This window comes from Acanthisitta chloris, unplaced genomic scaffold (genome assembly GCF_000695815.1).
Source record: "Acanthisitta chloris isolate BGI_N310 unplaced genomic scaffold, ASM69581v1 scaffold25259, whole genome shotgun sequence".
Classification (NCBI taxonomy): Eukaryota; Metazoa; Chordata; class Aves; order Passeriformes; family Acanthisittidae; genus Acanthisitta; species Acanthisitta chloris.
In genome coordinates, this window is record NW_008691208.1 from 12993 (window position 1) to 30467 (window position 17475).

Genomic DNA, 17475 nt, shown 5'->3' on the forward strand with positions numbered 1-17475 from the left:
GCTTTTTAGAAGTTATTCTCCCAAATCAACCTCACGTCATAGGCAAATTGTAGCAATGCAGATCACAGATTGCATATGATGGCCAGAGCTGACCTTCCCCTTCCAAACGAGACTGATGACTCCAAGATAAAAATCCATCTCTGGTCCACTCAATTTCTCTGTCCCTTCCAGTAAGCATTTCTCTTTCTTTGTGAAGAAGTTATTGGTCAAATCCCATTATCAACTGACTGTATATAAGAACTATGGATCCAGACTGCTTCAATATATTTACATTACTATTCATCCATTTTCCAAGTCAAACTATATGAATAAAAATGTGAGACCTATGTAACATAGCCAGCAGTCACCATGTACTGTCTCCACTCTGACTTCATACATTCACATTATCTCTGTTAGAAAATAAAAAATATTTTTTTACACAGAGAAATAAGCATATTGGAGATATAAAAAAAAAGAGTCTCCCAGGCGAGGAAGTGCGCAAAAAGCAATATAAAAGCTCTATACTGAAGAGCATACATGCATGCAGTGTATTGCTCTGACTGCAACAAATCAATCTGAGATGCCCTGGGCTCCTCTCATTTCCACTTATGTGCAATAAATGCACATTATCTTTATAGTCCATTTCATGCTCTGTTCATGTTTCAATATGACAGAATAAAATTTCCCTGTTCCAATCTGGAATATGGTAAGGCCTCATGAGACATTCTCCTGCCATTTGGCAATTTAATAGAAAAAGACAGGAAGATGAAGGTCCACTAAATTCTGCAAGAGTTCATCGCATGGGATGTCTCCACCTGATTTTAATGAGTGGTCTCTGCTCAAAAGATTCCTTGCTGATACATTCCTAAGGAAAAATTTGTCCCTATGCTAAATTTGGTGATCAATGTAAAGTGAAGAAAAATGAAATGTTACAATGACCTGCATGATTTCGTCACTACTTCAACGTAACTAAGACAGAGATCAAATACTGCTGCTTCAGAGTTACAGCAAGTTGTCTTTGTGAGGAGAGAGGCTGCTCTTCATCAGCAACATGGACACTTGGTAACATGGACTTCAGAGCAGCCTTCTTCATTCTTCTTCTAGACAAAGGCTGCATTTCTGGCTCAAGGGAGCCCAAGGTTTTGCCTCCAACATGGGAGATTGGCTGAGCTCAACTAAGCTTGACTGCATCTCCAACGCTCTCCTCTGGAGTAAGTCTCTCTCCATGCTGATGTCCTTCCAGGTCCTTGGCCTCTCATTTTTTAAAGGGAGTGAGTTTGTTGAAGGTATGCCAGAAGAGGGATGGCTTCCGCTTGGGCTCTGCCAGGGCAAACACCTGCTGCTGTGGGATGCTGGTAGGCACAGTGATGTGTCGCTGGTGAATGGGGTGCAGGCTTTGGTGTGGAGGAGGCATGGGACACCCGTTGTAGCTTACGCCTGCGAAAGGAACAGTTTAAGAAAGCTTATGAGTCAGCTAACAGAACAACCAATACCACAAACAGTTAAGCACAGGGTCAAGGGACAGTATGAATTCTGCCATGACCTTGACTAAAGGTTACCTTTTCTGATGTTAGACTTTTTAATTGCTGCATTGCTTTTGCTTTAGAAGAGAATAATACGGGCAAAAGTATTTATAAAAGAATTACAAAAAGTAAGCAGCAGTTTCACATAGCCTGACTATTCTGTTTGCACAAGTAAATCCTGGCATTTCAAAGGCATGACTTCTCACAGTAGATACTCAGATTTTAGTCAACTCTCAGAATAAGGCTGGGAAAAATACTGCTACCAACAAAAATGTTATTTCTTCCATTTGTAGTATTTTTTTCAGGTTAATGTTCTCAGACTTTGACCTTTGTGCATTCTGAACAGAATCTCCTAATCACAAATATTAGCCACTCCCCTGCAAATCCAGACAGTCTATCTAGTGATTGATAAAAAGAAAATGCTTTAATAATATTATACCCAGGGAGCAGAGAACAACCTCACATCAACTCCTTCACTCCTAAATTCAGATTTAAATCTTGTCCCACTTTCTCAATTTATTCGCTCAACACACTAGAGGTTTCTCCAAGTTTGACTTCAAGATGGAAAAGGACAAAATCACAACATATTTTCTGAGGTAGAAAATAAATAAATAAGCCATTTCTTGCTAAACAAGTTTCTAGTTCATCCTTCCTTCTAGTCTAGAACAGAAGGAAGTCCTTTTGACTGTATTATTGTGAATACTGCAACACGTGGCTTGCAGAAAGAACTTCAGGGTATGTCAAACAAAGCACAGAATTTGTAAAGAAAAACAGATTAAAAGCTAAGGAAGGAATCACTAACCCTCATTTCTAATTTAATCTCTGCATGCACTTTCTCACATCCTAAAATAAACCACTTGCCTTACCTCGAGTTTCTTCTCTAATATAGAGAATACTGACTTGCCCCTCTGAAGGAGCCTGGGGAGCTGATTTAGTAGACAGTTTACAGAGGGACTGGAATTTGATATTCAAATACAGGTTAATGGCAATTATTTGACTCCATGTACACCATGAAAACTTTTTTAAAAGACTGAAGAACTCAGCCATAGCCAGGATGTGCTATTTAATAGCAAAAAGATCACTGGAACACAGTAAAGAATGTAAAGCAATTCTGAACTCACCTTTAATTTTTCCTTGCCTTGACTTATGAGCATTCTGCATGGCTTGTTTCTTCTGGTTTTCTGAGATTTCCATGCCTGTGTCAAAGTGTAAATTAGGGCACTAGTACAAAATTACTCTATCTAATACTTGATTACATTAAATGAAAATAAATAAGTAAGCTATATTTTAAACATTTCTTACTTAATCTTAATAGTAACACACCTGAAATTTTTAGAAGTATGTTAGTTTGTGATATGAATAAGGATAGTTTTGCACTAGGATATCGATAGGAACAACTTTGATTTGCCTGTAGATTACTGGGAAAAACTGCTTTCCAGTTCTTAAAATGGCAAACACTGGGGAACTGACCACACAAAAAGTTCTTTTCACAGGTAAGTCCAGATAATAAAAGATTTTAAATAAAGAGTGTAAATGAACACTTCTCAAAGCTACAAGCCACTCAGTAATAGATCACAAATGCAGCATCCTTTTCTTTTTTCACTCACTCTGAGCTAACCTGGGGTAACAAATTGAAGTCACTGGTGTTGCAGTAATACAAATCTGGCTATCTTTTCCTCCACTCAGAGGCCAGCATCACAACATCTGCCAGACAGTGATGCAGGCTGTGATGTGGTTGTGGCTGCATCAGACTGGGGCTGGATCCCTCACTTGGGTTTCTCATGTACCTGTTTGCATACTTGTATAACCTACATGATGCTATAGTATGTGGTCAACCCTATGCAATTTACTGTCGTGTGATAGCTATGTCTGACTCATCTGTGGTGAGTGCAGAGGCCAGACACCCGCTATAAAAGGTGACACCAGTGACTGGCGTTGTCTGGAGCCCAGGTACAGGCCCTTCAGTTTCCTCTCCCTGTGTACCACCCAGTCGAGATAAATCTGCACAAGGAGACAACAGGGTACAGATGCAGTCACTCATTTCACTCATATGCACACAAAGAGCATGGAAGTTGTGATCCAAAGTCAGAATGAAGTATCTGGCTTGGTTATATTTTGCATATTCCCTCACTTCTCTGTACTTGTAAAACTCCCTCTACTTTTTTATCCTGAACTTACGAAACTTTTACAAATCAGCCTATTAACTTAAATCAGCCATAATTTTTGGGTAGCAGAAGTTTATTTTATTCTGCAGGGTTCTTTTTCCTTTATAGAAACAAGGAAACAGATTTTTAAAAATGAAAGCAATTTCATCAACAGAGATCAGACAACTTTCATATGGTTACTCTTAGTGGTTTGGAGAAAAATTTTCTGGCTGTGGCCTTTTCTTCTCCTATATTCATAAAAGCTAAGAAAAGCTAGATATGGTTTGGGAGACAGTGACTCACACCAAAGTGTCTTTGAAAAGAGAAGTAAAATGCCATTTGCAGTTCTGAATTGAAAGAGTATGTATTTGTTCTCTGAGCGGTCAGATTAGAGGCTTTGTATGAAGTCCAGCAAGACAGTTTACAAAATCAACAAGATAAATTTAAACCTGAGGTTGAGAATACTGGCACCTTTCCACTGGTTTTGGCTGAAGGACATGTTCAATTATGCAAAAAAAAATAGAACTTTTAGAAAAGAAGCAGTCTTCTGGGTCATGGAGAAAATGTCTAAGTCACTGTGACTCACAAGACCAGATGGACATTAGCTATTACAACTCAACTATCTTTCCTCTGATTCATGATACCTGTCCCAAATCAGGTACATTGGAATAATGAGTTGTGACATTTGAAAAGCAAATTTCCAGAAGGCTGGATGTTACATGGGCAGAAAAGACTGCATGTGCCTATATGCCATTATCAAAAATACAGTTTCCCTTTTCACTGATTATTTTTTTCCACTATATTGCACCATGCCTGAAGACCAGCAAGCACAATTGCTTCCATGCAATCCTTGCACTCAGCACCATGGAAATTTGTGACCCAGCCCTAAATAAGAGTTAGTGCTACTACAACAAATCTCATTGATATCACTGCCAGTGCCACCACTGTTGAATGGTTACCCTTTTGAATATCATATGTTGATTTTCATGAGGTCCCAGCAGAATAGATAATGACATTTAAGGCTGTAGCTGTTGCAGTTTCCTCATGCTTGGGGATTTCTGCAGCATTAGGAGGAATGGTAACACGAAAACAGACCTGCTGCTACCCAGGCAAAGCACTAGTGTGAGCCTCAGAAGCATCCTGACATAAAGCATTTAGCTCACTCAACATACTCTCCCAGTGCTCCATAAAATAACCATCCAGGAGGAGGTGTAGAGCCCAAGAATGCTTCTCAGAAAGGATGGGAATGGAAAACATTCACTTTTTATCTTCTTTTGCTCAGTTCTGCTCACAAAGTGCAGGAGCTGTGTTTTACCCTGTAGCATCCTTCCATGTGACTGTACTACTGTTCTCACTGTATGCTGGAGTGGAGGCTTCCTGTAACTTTGTTGTAAGAGGGACTGTGTGGACACTCATCATCAGATCCTCAGCATTGCTCTACTACCTTCTGATCACCTTCACTCCTCTGCAATATCCACTATTTGAGAGTTCTGTTTAGGTGAATTAGGAAAGGCAGTCACCTCCCATCCCCATGAACACAAGGTGGCTGAGCAAGCTCTACACAGAGCAACTTGTGAACATCATCAGCATTGTGCCCAATGGGATCATGTCTCGCCGTGATGTTCAGTACGGGAGAAGAGTCAGGTTTGCAAAGTCTGAGGAAAGTTTAGCTGTGCCTGCTTCATTGTTTACTCTAGACTCAGGATGACTGGGGTTAATTGCAACAGTTGGCACAATGTGGAAGAGTTAAAAGTGAACTTTAGAGAATGAATTAGTAAACTTGTTTTTTCTTCAGCTTATGGGCTATCTAAAATACATGCAGTGGAAGTCTTATTTTTGTTATACTTACAACAGTTGTATCTAACAAGAAAAAGCCATTAAGATCAAAAGCTTGACGTTTGTAATCTAACGGTTTCTTCTGACCAGGTATTTTAAGTGAATATGGAATGTAAGATTTGGCATCTTGTTTACATCTTAATAATTTCTGGAGTTATATAATCCACTTCACTGCACTTCCATGTTAATTTGCTGTCAATCCAAAACCTAAGCCTGAAGAGTGTTAAGGAAAAGGAGACATTCTCATGCAGTGAACACACACAGGTGCACTAACATTTTCATTACTTCCTTAGGAATACTAAAAAGGGTTTTATTTTTCTTACTAGTGTTGTTGTTTCCTTTGTGTATGTTTTGCCAGTGGTGCTATTGTTGGGTCTGCAACTAATGATGCCATGCAACTACACAGGTCTCCTGGGCACAGGAGGTGCCATTATATGATGTGGGCAGTGTAAATCCACAATTATTGCTGTGTGGCTTTGTGATAAAGTGTCCTTTACAAATAGATATTTTGGGCCAATGATTCATACAAAAGTGCCAGGATTTCAGATGGATATTTATTATTGATTGGTCTTTGTGAATTGCATCTTGTCATATCTTGTCTCTCATTCTGCTCTGCAATGCACCAGAATCATATGGGTGACTCTAACTGCCCTGGACCGTTGGCCCACAGTGACAGGGCAGACACACCTGAACAGGCTTCACTCGGACAGCTAAATGTCATGTCGGGCACGAAAGAGCCACCGGTCCCAGAAGGCAGAGTGCACATCTGCACAAAACATGAAGAATTGCAAAAGCAAGAACATTCCCCTTTGTTTTAACCACTGCTTAGAGAGGAAATCCTTCTACTCACCCATTTCCTTGTCTTCCTGAACTCTTCTCCTTTCACTTTCGCATGCCTCCATCCATCTCTTTTTATCCTCCTGTTTTTTCGCACAGAACAAATGAACCTCTTCTGTCTTTCTGTTTATTATCTTAAAAGCATTCTTGACATTAATGTTAAAGTCTTTGTCTCTGCCATCTTCAGTGTCCACAATTTCCATCTCATCCATGTCAATACGATCCTTATAATACAAGATGTCCCTTCTCAGTAAGTCCTTCTTACAGAACACAAGTTGATGGTCAAAAAGGAAGAAAGTCCTCTGCTGGCTTTTGCCTTGCTTTGATATTTTGGTCAGTTCTCCTGAGTGGATCAGTTCTGAGCTTCTGGCTAACACATCTGGTCCCTAAGAAGATAGATAGACAGATGTAAATAATATTGTAAGTATGTAAGTAAATAATATTTCAAGATCTTAGTGTGTGCCTAACCAGTCTCACTATATAATCAAGTCTTAAGTTCACTCACTTTTCTTGTATTTTTATTATTAGATTTGAAAACGTCACACAATGTAGACAATCTAATAGAGGTAAATTCAATGAATGTGGTTCTGCTTTACTTTATTACTGCATAAATCAGGAGGAAACTCATCCAAGTCAGTGAAACAGTTTCCAGTTCTGACAGAACTACCAAAATCCCCAAGGAGACTCAATAGGTTTGACTCTCCCAATAGATCCTACATTTTTTTAAAAAACATTGTTATCTCATGTCATCTCAAAGACAAGTGTCCATGTTAATACACGCTGCTCTGCCTGAGCTCTAAATAAGGTTAATCAGTAACAGACCCATTGCAAATGAACCAACTGGACTTTTAACTGAGCAATGACCACTTGAAAAGCAGACATCATAAACAACCACCTACGCAAAAAGACCTAGCCTGTAGGGGACATCAAGTATTGTACACAGTACCTTTGCTCAGGAGAGGACAGGCTGACACTCACCTCCCAGTCTACGATAGAGACTTGCCAACGTGCAATCTTGTCTATGCTTTCCAGTCTCCGTTTTCGCTCATTGATCAGGCAGGCAACATTCTTCATAGCCTCATACGCAGCTTTAATGTTGTTAAAATCCCTGTGAAATGTAGGTATGTTTCAAATGCAATGCATATGATACAATCACAAACCATGACACAGTGCTGGATGTATTAACTCACAGTACCCACTACTCTACTCAGGGTACTTAGATAAGAGAAACCTGATTCTCGACTATCCCAAACCTCACACAGTAGCCTGTACAATGCTGCTGTACCGCTTGGTTTGTCCAGGAGCAAAATACTAAACTGGTGGAAGGAGGCAGAGGAGGCAGTGAGAGCTACATTTCACCAAAGGACCTTTGTTTTAAAGCAAGATTTTAGTGGGATTTTATTGGGAAGGGCATTCCTCTAACCATGTTTAGTAACTATACTTTCTCCTTCTCGTTCCCAATGGTTAGGTCAATGAATGCAGAGAGAGAATGGTAAATGGGAAGAAAAAAATTCCAAAAGCAACCTCAAACAGGGTGAGGCACCCAAGAACACGGGCACTGGAGAGAGGAATTAAAGGAGACAATACTGAGAAAGTGGCTTGTTTTCAGGGGACAAGCGTGTGAGACACAAGATGGTCACCTTCCCCAGCCTGCTTTGGGACAAATGCAATCAATTCATGTCAATCTTCCTGTCCTTCTTACAGTGCTCTGCTCCCTTCTTCCTTTCCCTGAGCTCACAACATGCCTATGAGCCTCCCCAACCTCCAAGCTGGGTTTTGTTTCCCTCTGAATAGTATCCATCACTCCTTCACCTTCTACAAATGAAGTCCCTGAGAAGAGATTTATTTCTTGCCTCAGGAGTCCCAGCAGAGCAGCTGCTTTCCCTCTTTTATCAGAACACCTCTTGCAGAAAAGGAAGTCAGAGGTAGAAAACAGCATGAGCCCAAAATAAATCCAGCAAACGGGTTAGTCTTTCTGTCCTTTTGTATCTGCTTCTGTCTCAATTCTTATTTTCATCAGCTGCTGCTGATGGATGTGAATCCCCTTTGTGCGCTCTCTCCTCTACTTATATCTGTGGAAACTCTATTCTGCCACACTGCATACAAAAACTGAGACTAACAATAACAGGATCCTACAAACGTCAGGGAGATGTCCCACAGGGTGACCATATGATATCCACAATGCTACTTTTGCCCTTCCTTCTCGGTTCCTTCTCTCTCTTTCGGTATGTTATTCCATATTTGCTGCATAATCCATGGCCTTCACAGCAGGTTATGTACATTGGAACTTTCAAACTTTTTATGCAAACAAAATGCTACCAAAAAAAACACCCGCTGGCTGGAGCTTTACCAAGGCTCTGTGTGGGTGTAGGTCTGCCTGTTTGTGAGCACCTCTGTGCACTGGGCACCTGTCTGTGCTCACAGGCATCTCTGGATGCTGTGCCACAGAACAGGAAAACAGGTACTATGGGTGGAAAGTGGCAAGACCTTGCTATCACTTCATCTGCAGGTTTAATAGCTCACAGAACAACCTGTCTAAAATTAGTAGCAGTGAAAGAGAAACTCATGTTAATAATTGTTCTTGCAGCACTTCCCACGTAGCCACAGAACTGAATGGAGGCATTTCACACCCGAATGTCAGCGCTTCACACATTTTTTATTTTGCCCTTGGCAAAAATCCAGTAGTCTCCAAGGGGATTTCCTCAAGATTAAACAAGTGCAGGCCTTGGCCAAGCAAGCATTGCCTCAGGCTGCATTTGGACTTTGAGCATAGGGCTCACAAAGGAACATTTTTCTTGCAGTTATACAAGGTAAAAGGACAGATACTTAAAGATAAAATCTTAATTTAGTCAAAGATTTAATCAGCTCAGGGGTAAACCAGAATGGCTAATAATGTGCAACTTCAATTTTTATTTATCCCAGATAAAAATCTAATATCTGGACTCAATTGCAAACAAAGGCAATGTTTATCACTATTAAGTTTCCAAAATGCATCACCTCCTAACTTGCTCAGATTGTGGTTTTTTTCTAAGGACCTCTTTATCTTTTCTTACATCCACAGCATTTATGCATCTCCCCCTTTCTTCTGCGGATTTCATTCTTCATTTCTTTGACACAATGGCCTTTTTTTCACTCTGAACTACACGTCCCTCCCTGTGTCCTACTTCAGCACCATCTACTTTTCCTTCTCCATCTTTCACTTATTCTTCATTCTGTCTTGCATCCTGCCAGTCCCCTGTGCTGCATTTTCAGACACAGTTTTTGTTAGTATCTGTGATGGTTCCAAGCTGCCCCATCTACAGTGGTCAGTGGGGGCTTTGTTCCTGATCTCAAAAACCTCAGTGTTGTGTCACCCAAATAGCTTGAGTGATTAGGTGTTACTATTATAGGATTTTTCTTAATAATTCTCTCACCTGTGCTCCTGAGTGGTATATTTGAGCAATTCTGCAAGCTGCAGAGGGTATTTGCAGATTTTCTGAACAGGTGTGAGAAGAAAACCATCAATGGCAATGTCAATCATCTGCTGAAGCAAGCGACAGGCCTCAAAGAAGTGACGGTATTTGCCCTGTTTCATTAGCTTGGAAAGTTCAATGCAGGCACTGGGATGATTGTTACAATACTCTGAGTAAATAGCAAAGCCTTCTTGCTATAAAAAAAAAAAAAGATACAGCTTAAGTAAAGTATTTGTCTATAAAGGAGAAAAGCTAATTTTGTAACATGCATTATATATAATTAGATTAATGAATCCTTTTTCTATATTGTTTCCAGTTTCATCAGTCTTGAAACCATGCAGAAATCTACTTTGTAACTGTCAAAACTATGTACCTTCTTTGTCAGAACACAGAAATAAAGGCCTTCATTGAGTCAGGATAATCAGACCCACTTTAGGAAGTACTTTTCTTTGGGGAAGATAGCTATAGGCTTGGGATGAGTCTATCAAGAACTCACAGCCTCTTTCCTCACCACCTTCCTTTCTTAATTCCTTTACAAAGGTTTTCCATGTTGAATATGAAGTCACTGCAAATAGTCTAGCTCATCTGTGATCATTACAGTTTTGAAAATGAAGCTTAAAATTATTTACAAAGTTATGTGACTGCTAAAGATGAGGAGAAATCTAAAATGTTTACATAATTAATTGCAAATTACATTTTAAAATGCTGCTAGTTTAGTATTTTAGAAGCACTTACTACTAAAAACCTCTCCTAACATGGTAGCTTAGCATTTTATTATCATATTTTGTTAATTTAATAAATAAAATCAACTTTTGCAACCTACATGTTGAAGAAAACATGACCCTATTTCACTCAGATGAGGTTCCTCTTTGTTGTACTGTTTCTCAAGATCCTTCAGAAACTTCCTTTGGAACTTGTAAATATCTTCAATATTTCCAAAAATGGTGCTTAACTGAGCTGTGGTGAACATTCCTGTATGTTTGCGACACTGCCGAATATAACCCTGGAAATGAAATAAAAAACACTCTTTAGTTTGAAGATGTGAAACAGGTTCTACCCTGAACAGGCCCATTTGAGCTGGCCAAACCCCCATGATCTACAGGCAGGTGAGTGGTTTCCCAGGCCCATGCACACAGATGTGCAAGTTCAGATTTGCATCTGAAATGTTTACACAGTGACTCTTGCAGTCCAACTCCTGTCTCACAGTGCCATACATGAACCAGGGAACCAGAAACCTGCAGAATGTGTAAAGCCCATTTGCATCTCCCTTGTTACAAATACCCTCAAGCTAAGGCCAACCCGGTCTCAGGCCCCATGCATGCTGCTACTTTGGCTTTTTTGTAGCAATTTCTCTGTGCCATAACAACTTTTCTTTATGAGGATTAGAATAAACCCTAAAACAATTAATATAAAGACTATGTCTACCAGGGCTAAAGTACGGGTACGCACAGCTGGCACACCTTCGTGTACCTGTTCCACAAAGCTGAGAGTGGTGAGGAGACAATGCAGGGACTGAATACCCAGGAACAGCTGCTGTGCTCATACTCTCACACCAGTTATGGTGCCAGGGTACAGAGGAGTGCGAAGGTTCACTGTCATGGTAGGAGTTATCTGCCAGGCTCCTCCATTTGGCTCATGTCAGGCAGGCCTCACCTAAAACTGCTTTGGGAGCAGACAGCTGAAATAGCCTTGCAGTTGCTCTGGTGAGGTTTACCAGGAAGCAACACTGAATAGTGCTGGCACTGTTATGAATATTCCTGCCTCCTCCACAGCCATCTGCTCTGAGAGCTGTGCAGTGGCTGCGCTGGAGCCAACTACCACATCGGCTACTGTACCAACAAAGAAAACTAATTCCTCTGTGGCTCTTGTAATACGGACTGCAAACACTTTTTGAATGTAAAATGTTTTCCTGGGTATACTCTAGCTTCATGGTCCTAGCCCTAGTGATTCATTCTAGCGCTGAGCTTGCAAATTTGGATTACTATCTGCAGTAGCTCTTCTGCCTTGGTCTTACTTGAGTACATTTTCTGCCATATGTCTTGCTTGCAGCACCCTACAGATTCACTCTGAGGACATCTCAACTCCACAAGCTGAACATGGCACTTCACTTCTCTACTTGGAAAATGTGTGTTTGTTCTCTTCTACCTAACTCAGAGGCATGCAGATTTTTTTAAAAACAGGTATAGAATATATGTATTAGAAAAAATTAATTAATTATTATTAGTCGAAGACTTAACAGGCCAGTAAAATACAAAAGTCATGTCCTAGAATTCAGCTAACCCTGGCAGCAACACAGCTGAGCATACAAATTCCTCCCTGATCTTTTATGCACACAAACTTACGAGCTTAAGGAAATAATAAATATAAATTACAATATTTACAATTATTTTTTTAATTAGCAATTTTTGTCTTTTTTTCCCTTTCTCTTTCTTCAGGATGCATAAAGAAGGACTGATCTAAAAAGTAAACAAAAACCAAAAGAAACCACTGGTGTTTTGTCTACTTTGTCATGCAGGAAATAATCCAATGATAAGTGGTACACTGGAGGATGACAGCACGACAAATACAGGAAGAAACTCAGCAAACTAAGGGTGCAAAGAATATTTTGGTAGGTTGCTTAGCACCATTCCAGATGCTAACCACAAATACAAGTCAAATACAGGTCAAATGCATCACAGTCCATATCCAAAGAGGCAAACTTCACTGAAAAGTATTAAGAAGTTTCTTGTCCAAGTGTGAGCCTTCAATAAAATTTGAGAAAAAAAAGCAGAACCCCCACATATTATGGTTATAGTGGGGGTCCAACAAGCAAGGTAGGTATAAAGCACCTTAGATATCTTCATAGCTTCTACAAATCCAGCAAAAATCCCTTTGTTTGAGAAAACCAAAATAAAATCCTCACCAAACAAATAGCTTCTTTCCAAGTTAGAGTTCAGGGACAAAACTTTTTGAAAGTAATTGATTTTATTACAGTTACTCAAAGTTTTCTACATAAACCTAATGGTAAAAAGTTCTAACTAAAATGGACTCCCTTCCCTCATTATTATGGAAAAAGCTGTCAGATAAGCAAAACAATTTTTCTCTGTCAAAACCAGAAGTTTTTTACTCAATAAAGGAAATGACATCTCATGGCAGTTGGCCAGAGGAAAGTCAAAAGAGGACACCACAAGGGTCTGACTGACAGCCTCAGAAGTGCAATTGGGAATGACTTGATATGAGGAACCACTCTGGTTCTCAACTTTCATGGGATGTTTTGCTCCCATTAGGCCAGCAGAATTGCTCAGGTTAAAGTATGTACCTCACAGATGTCCTTGAGATGCTTGATATAGACTCGCTCTGTGTTCATAATTTCCTGTATAACGTTGGTTCTCATCTGATCCTTGTTTTCAGCTATTTTCTGGCGATGCTTGCTAGTATCTGCATTTTGTTCTTCATCCTGGATACTACTACAGTTTTCTGGCACTTCTTCCTGGTTAACTCGCAGCTGCAGCCAAAACAAACAAAGCAATTAGAATAAAGCACAAACTTTTACAAAATATGGTAAAACTGTTACAAACTTCTTACAGTTAGGAGAAGACTTGCTACAGAAATGTCCCCACTCTAACCTTACAGAGGGTGTCCACAACAGGATTTCTCTCATTGAACCTACTGCATATTCAAGTAAAGTTTGAGATTTCTGCCTCAGTTAAACACATGGCTTTCTACTCACAGTATCTGAGAGGTATCCTGTTGTGTTGCCCATGTAGTTCTCAGACTGAAGCTTATTTCTGATCCTTTCTAATAGTTTATGTGCTATTTTGGCCAAGCTAGCATATGGGTAAAAATTACAAAAGTAGACAACTCAACCACTTTTAAATAATTTCCTTCTGCCCCAGTTTCCCATCTGTATGATGTGGATGACACCACCTCCTTTTTTGACTTTTGCCTGATTGCCCATGTTGGCAGGATATCTGGGAAAGGCAAAGGCAGGAACTATCTCTTACACTTTGTGTAGTACTTCATGCAGTGTGGCTCAAGCTTCACTATGGGCTTTCAAAAACTAGTTCAAATTACTTTCTAAAACATACTCCTATTTTATACCATTTAAGAGTTATACTGTCATTAATCTGGGCGAGTTCTGACTGGGGAGGTCAGGGTAGAAATCTGGTTCACAGTCTATGTCATGATAATAAATTAAGCCCTATTTTACCAAGAAATTCCTGCAATATAGCTTTCCCCACACCCTTATGAAAATTGTTGTGTCCTCTCTGGATGCACTGACGTCTCCTGGTTGAGCTTTCTGCTCCTGTAATCTCTGCTTGAGAAATTCTTTTGATTACAAAAGGACTACACTAAAAGGTGTCAGAGGAGCTAAGGGATCCTGGGGTGTGACTCTATTGCTTTCTTTCTGGTGAACTCATTACTAGTTATGTCACTGAAGTTCAGCTACAAACATGCTGTGACAACTGTTGCACTCTGCTAGGAATCTTCCAATGGTGCAACAAGGAGAGTTACTCACCCTGACAAAGCTAGCTGGAAACCAGGCTTCCTTGTCCTCATTCCTTCCCCACCACCAGTCTTTGTTGGAAGCCTCTAGAACTCTAATGACATCTCCAGCTTTGAAGCCCAGCTCTTGGTCATCCATAGTCACATGGTCCCAGAGAGCCTCTGCATAGACGATGGTGCCAGAGCTTATCAGCTAAGATAGGAAGAAAATGAGGTTGTGAAGAACAAAAGATAAACTATGAACTGTTTATAAATGATAAAAAGATCAAAATACCTCCTCAGTGCACCCACAATTACTCCTATTACAGGATAAAACTAAAATTCCATATTTTCAGTAATCTATGCATATATTTATTAGTGAGAACAATTAGAATCCTGCTCCAGAGCAGATACACAGGCTAAAGAGTTACAGTCCCAGTGATGCTCTAATCACTGTGCTCTTCCCTTGGCATCTGCTCATGGGCCCTGCAGAGACAGGTCACCATGACTGCTGGATTCTTCACTATGCCATTGCATTTCTATGAATATGGAACCTCAGACCTGTGGAAAACATCCCTCTGCATCCTCCATCCCTGCCCCTGCCCCCTCCCCACCCTGCCCCGGACATTACCTCATTAATTGCTAGCTGTTCCCCTCCGGGCTGCAGGTACCTTGGAGCAGCTTGGCACAGGTCCTCATAGCTGTAATCTTCCTCACTGCCATTGTCGTCCCCTAAGGCTGAAGATTCAGTGCCACCATCTGCAGCAACTAAAACAAAGGTGCAACAGCTGTTTGCTTCATCATTTTTATGATTCAAATTAAAAAAACAATGCAAGAGGAATTGCTGAGAAATTGCCTTTGTTGTCACGAATATAACAATAGCAGCAGAAGTGGAGGGCAGGAGAGCTCTCAGGAAAACCACTTTTCTGTCATTTAATTCTTTTTACTCCTTTGGAATGTTCTCATTTAGCAGCTGATAAAACTGGGACATTTTTGTACGCAAAAAAATAGAACCACAACCATTCTTTATTTACTTTTCACCCAGAGGAAACCTCAAATGACCTGTATCAGAAGGGAGGCCTGGATGCTGCTTCCCACGTGGCAGATTAGAGAGCCCTAGCACCCCCCCAGCAGTCAGCAGGGACAGTCATGCTCAGGCTGGGTGCCCTCACACTGTCACATCCCCTGCAGGAACATAAGGACCCCACATCCCTGCACCCACCCATCCATCAGAGGGGTGGGCAACCCACACACAGCCCCTGCTCTCCAGCAGCTGCTGCCACATCTCTCATGCACTGGGGAAGGCTCTGGCAACATAGAGACCTAAGGGGACAGGGAGTCCAGACTGAGCACAGTGTAACTGCACAAGAAAAAACTTGTTCCGATTTCCCCAAATCACAAAAAATTCTTGATTTGACAATTGCACATTTTCTGACTAAAGAGGCAGCTTTGTTTAGAAATAGAGGCCAGGACTAAGATTGACTTCATCTCATTACACAGCCACACAAACCAACAGAGATAGCATGTAAGTGACTATCACTACGCACATGTTACTGCATAAAACTGTAAAACCCATTTGCGGTACACCACTGGGTGGTAGATCCTTTTGCTGATCATCTCCATACAGGCAAAGGAAGAGGACTGGGGACTAATCTCAGGAACAAATCATACTAACTGACTGACACCCACACTGCTCAGTGCTGGAACCTGTCAGAGAAGGTTTGCCTTTGAAAGCCAGCTGTAATGTCCAAACTGATCAGGATGAGCTTGCAATCAAGCAACATTCATGACCAGTGGCCCAGTGCTTGAGTGCACTCTCTGATCCTTGTTAATTTATCCCTAAAGATTTATTCCTATGGCAGGTCCACACTGTGAATAACTAGAGAGTCTGAAGATCATACAGGGCTCAAAAATACATTAAACATAAAAAGCAAAAAACTAAAAAATTACACAAAATTCAAAATGCTAGAAATGAACTCTTTGCAGAAGGTTAGTGTGTCCTAGATATATTGCCATGCAGCCTGCAGAGCATCTCTTACTCCTAAGTGCCTGGAAAGGGACCTTTAAGCAGAGTTATTCAGCTTGCCAGTTCCACCAAGGACTAGCCAAGCAGCAGGGCCCTGACACTAGCTGTTCTCTACCCTGCTTCAAACCTGGGTACCCCCTGCCTGCTGAGCTCTGGGCTTCGGATAGGTGAGAGTGACAAAGAGAAGACTCCTGGCTTTACTCCACACACCTAGTACTAACAGGCACACCATTGCCTATCTGTTGTTTACCTTATAGGGAGAATACTGCAATCCCCTCCTTACAGGCACTCATGCCATCACTAGCATCTTTGGTCATCCGAGTATTAATTTGCAAGAGAGATCAAAGTGGATTACCACACAGATTTACTAAAAAACTTGTAAGATGTTTCTTTCCATTAAAAGTGGAAAAATATGGCATAGTCTTGATGTACCAGAACATGGAAGTTTGACCATTCTGTTACTAGTAAAGGCATAATCTGCCTAAGCAGGGAGGATGCACAACCCCTGTTTAAAAAACCAAGATTTTTTTTAACCTACTGACTCACAAATCCGAGCACTGATAAACTTATCAAATGCATCTTGAGAAACTTACTGGAACTGCTTTATTAAAAATATCTGCAAATAAATAATTCATTAAATCAATTTTTATTTTATAAAGCAACAACAAAAAAAATAATCCCAGTGGTCATCTCCACTGTACTTTCAGTACTGCCTGTTGGTTTGTTTCAGTAATAACAGCACATCAAAATAACCTAATTCATTTGGCTTCAGATGAAAGATGACCCCAATTTGGGGACATATAGGTGTTCATGATTCCATACCAAATCAACAAGCCGACACTGACTTCGTAGTTAGACTCAAGTGAAGTCAGTCACTCGCAGTCTGCATCTATTCCTCTATTGTTTATAGACAGAAATATCAGAGGGAGGAGTGCGTCTTCCCGACTGCACCAACAGGATGCAAAAAAATTAAAAGACAGCCTGGGACTGATTCTGATCTCCTAGCAGCTTTGACACCAGTGTAAGGCTGCAGGTTCCCGTGGGTGACACAGAGGAAGAAGCGTGACCAGAATCAGGCTCTCTGCCTGCCACAGTTCACCAGTTCCATTCAGAAACACTGTACAAAACAGCGAGCGAGAACACGTTCTACTCACACGTACCCATCTGAAGGCTCTCCAGACTCCAGAATCGTGCCATCGCCCCCCTGGCTACCA

General features: G+C 40.7%; 1 protein-coding gene across 2 annotated transcripts; it reads right to left on the reverse strand.

Annotated features, from left to right (window-relative positions):
• Positions 1–1234: 1234 nt before the first annotated feature.
• SPATA13 (spermatogenesis associated 13) lies at positions 1235–17458 on the reverse strand. 2 transcript variants are annotated; one of them, XM_009082157.1, is made up of 10 exons: positions 17422–17458; positions 14867–15003; positions 14270–14449; positions 13070–13255; positions 10595–10774; positions 9733–9965; positions 7298–7427; positions 6333–6705; positions 2620–2698; positions 1235–1409 (listed from the first exon to the last, which is right to left on the reverse strand). In XM_009082157.1, exons 1-10 carry the CDS (start codon positions 17456–17458, stop codon positions 1235–1237), a joined length of 1710 nt encoding a protein of 569 aa, XP_009080405.1. The 2 variants fall into 2 exon arrangements, with proteins under 2 accessions (XP_009080405.1, XP_009080406.1); XM_009082158.1 differs by lacking the exon at positions 17422–17458 and having other exon boundaries at positions 1235–1373; positions 14867–14995.
• Between the last annotated feature and the right edge of the window lie 17 nt (positions 17459–17475).

Coding starts and splice junctions, on each gene's coding strand:
- SPATA13 (XM_009082157.1), bottom strand. CDS start 17,458: ATGGCACGATTCTGGAGTCTGGAGAGCCTTCAGATGG. Junction 14,450..14,866: donor AACAGCTAGCAATTAATGAG/GTAATGTCCGGG, acceptor TTCCTATCTTAG/CTGATAAGCTCTGGCACCAT. Junction 13,256..14,269: donor TTCCAGCTAGCTTTGTCAGG/GTGAGTAACTCT, acceptor TTTTGGCTGCAG/CTGCGAGTTAACCAGGAAGA.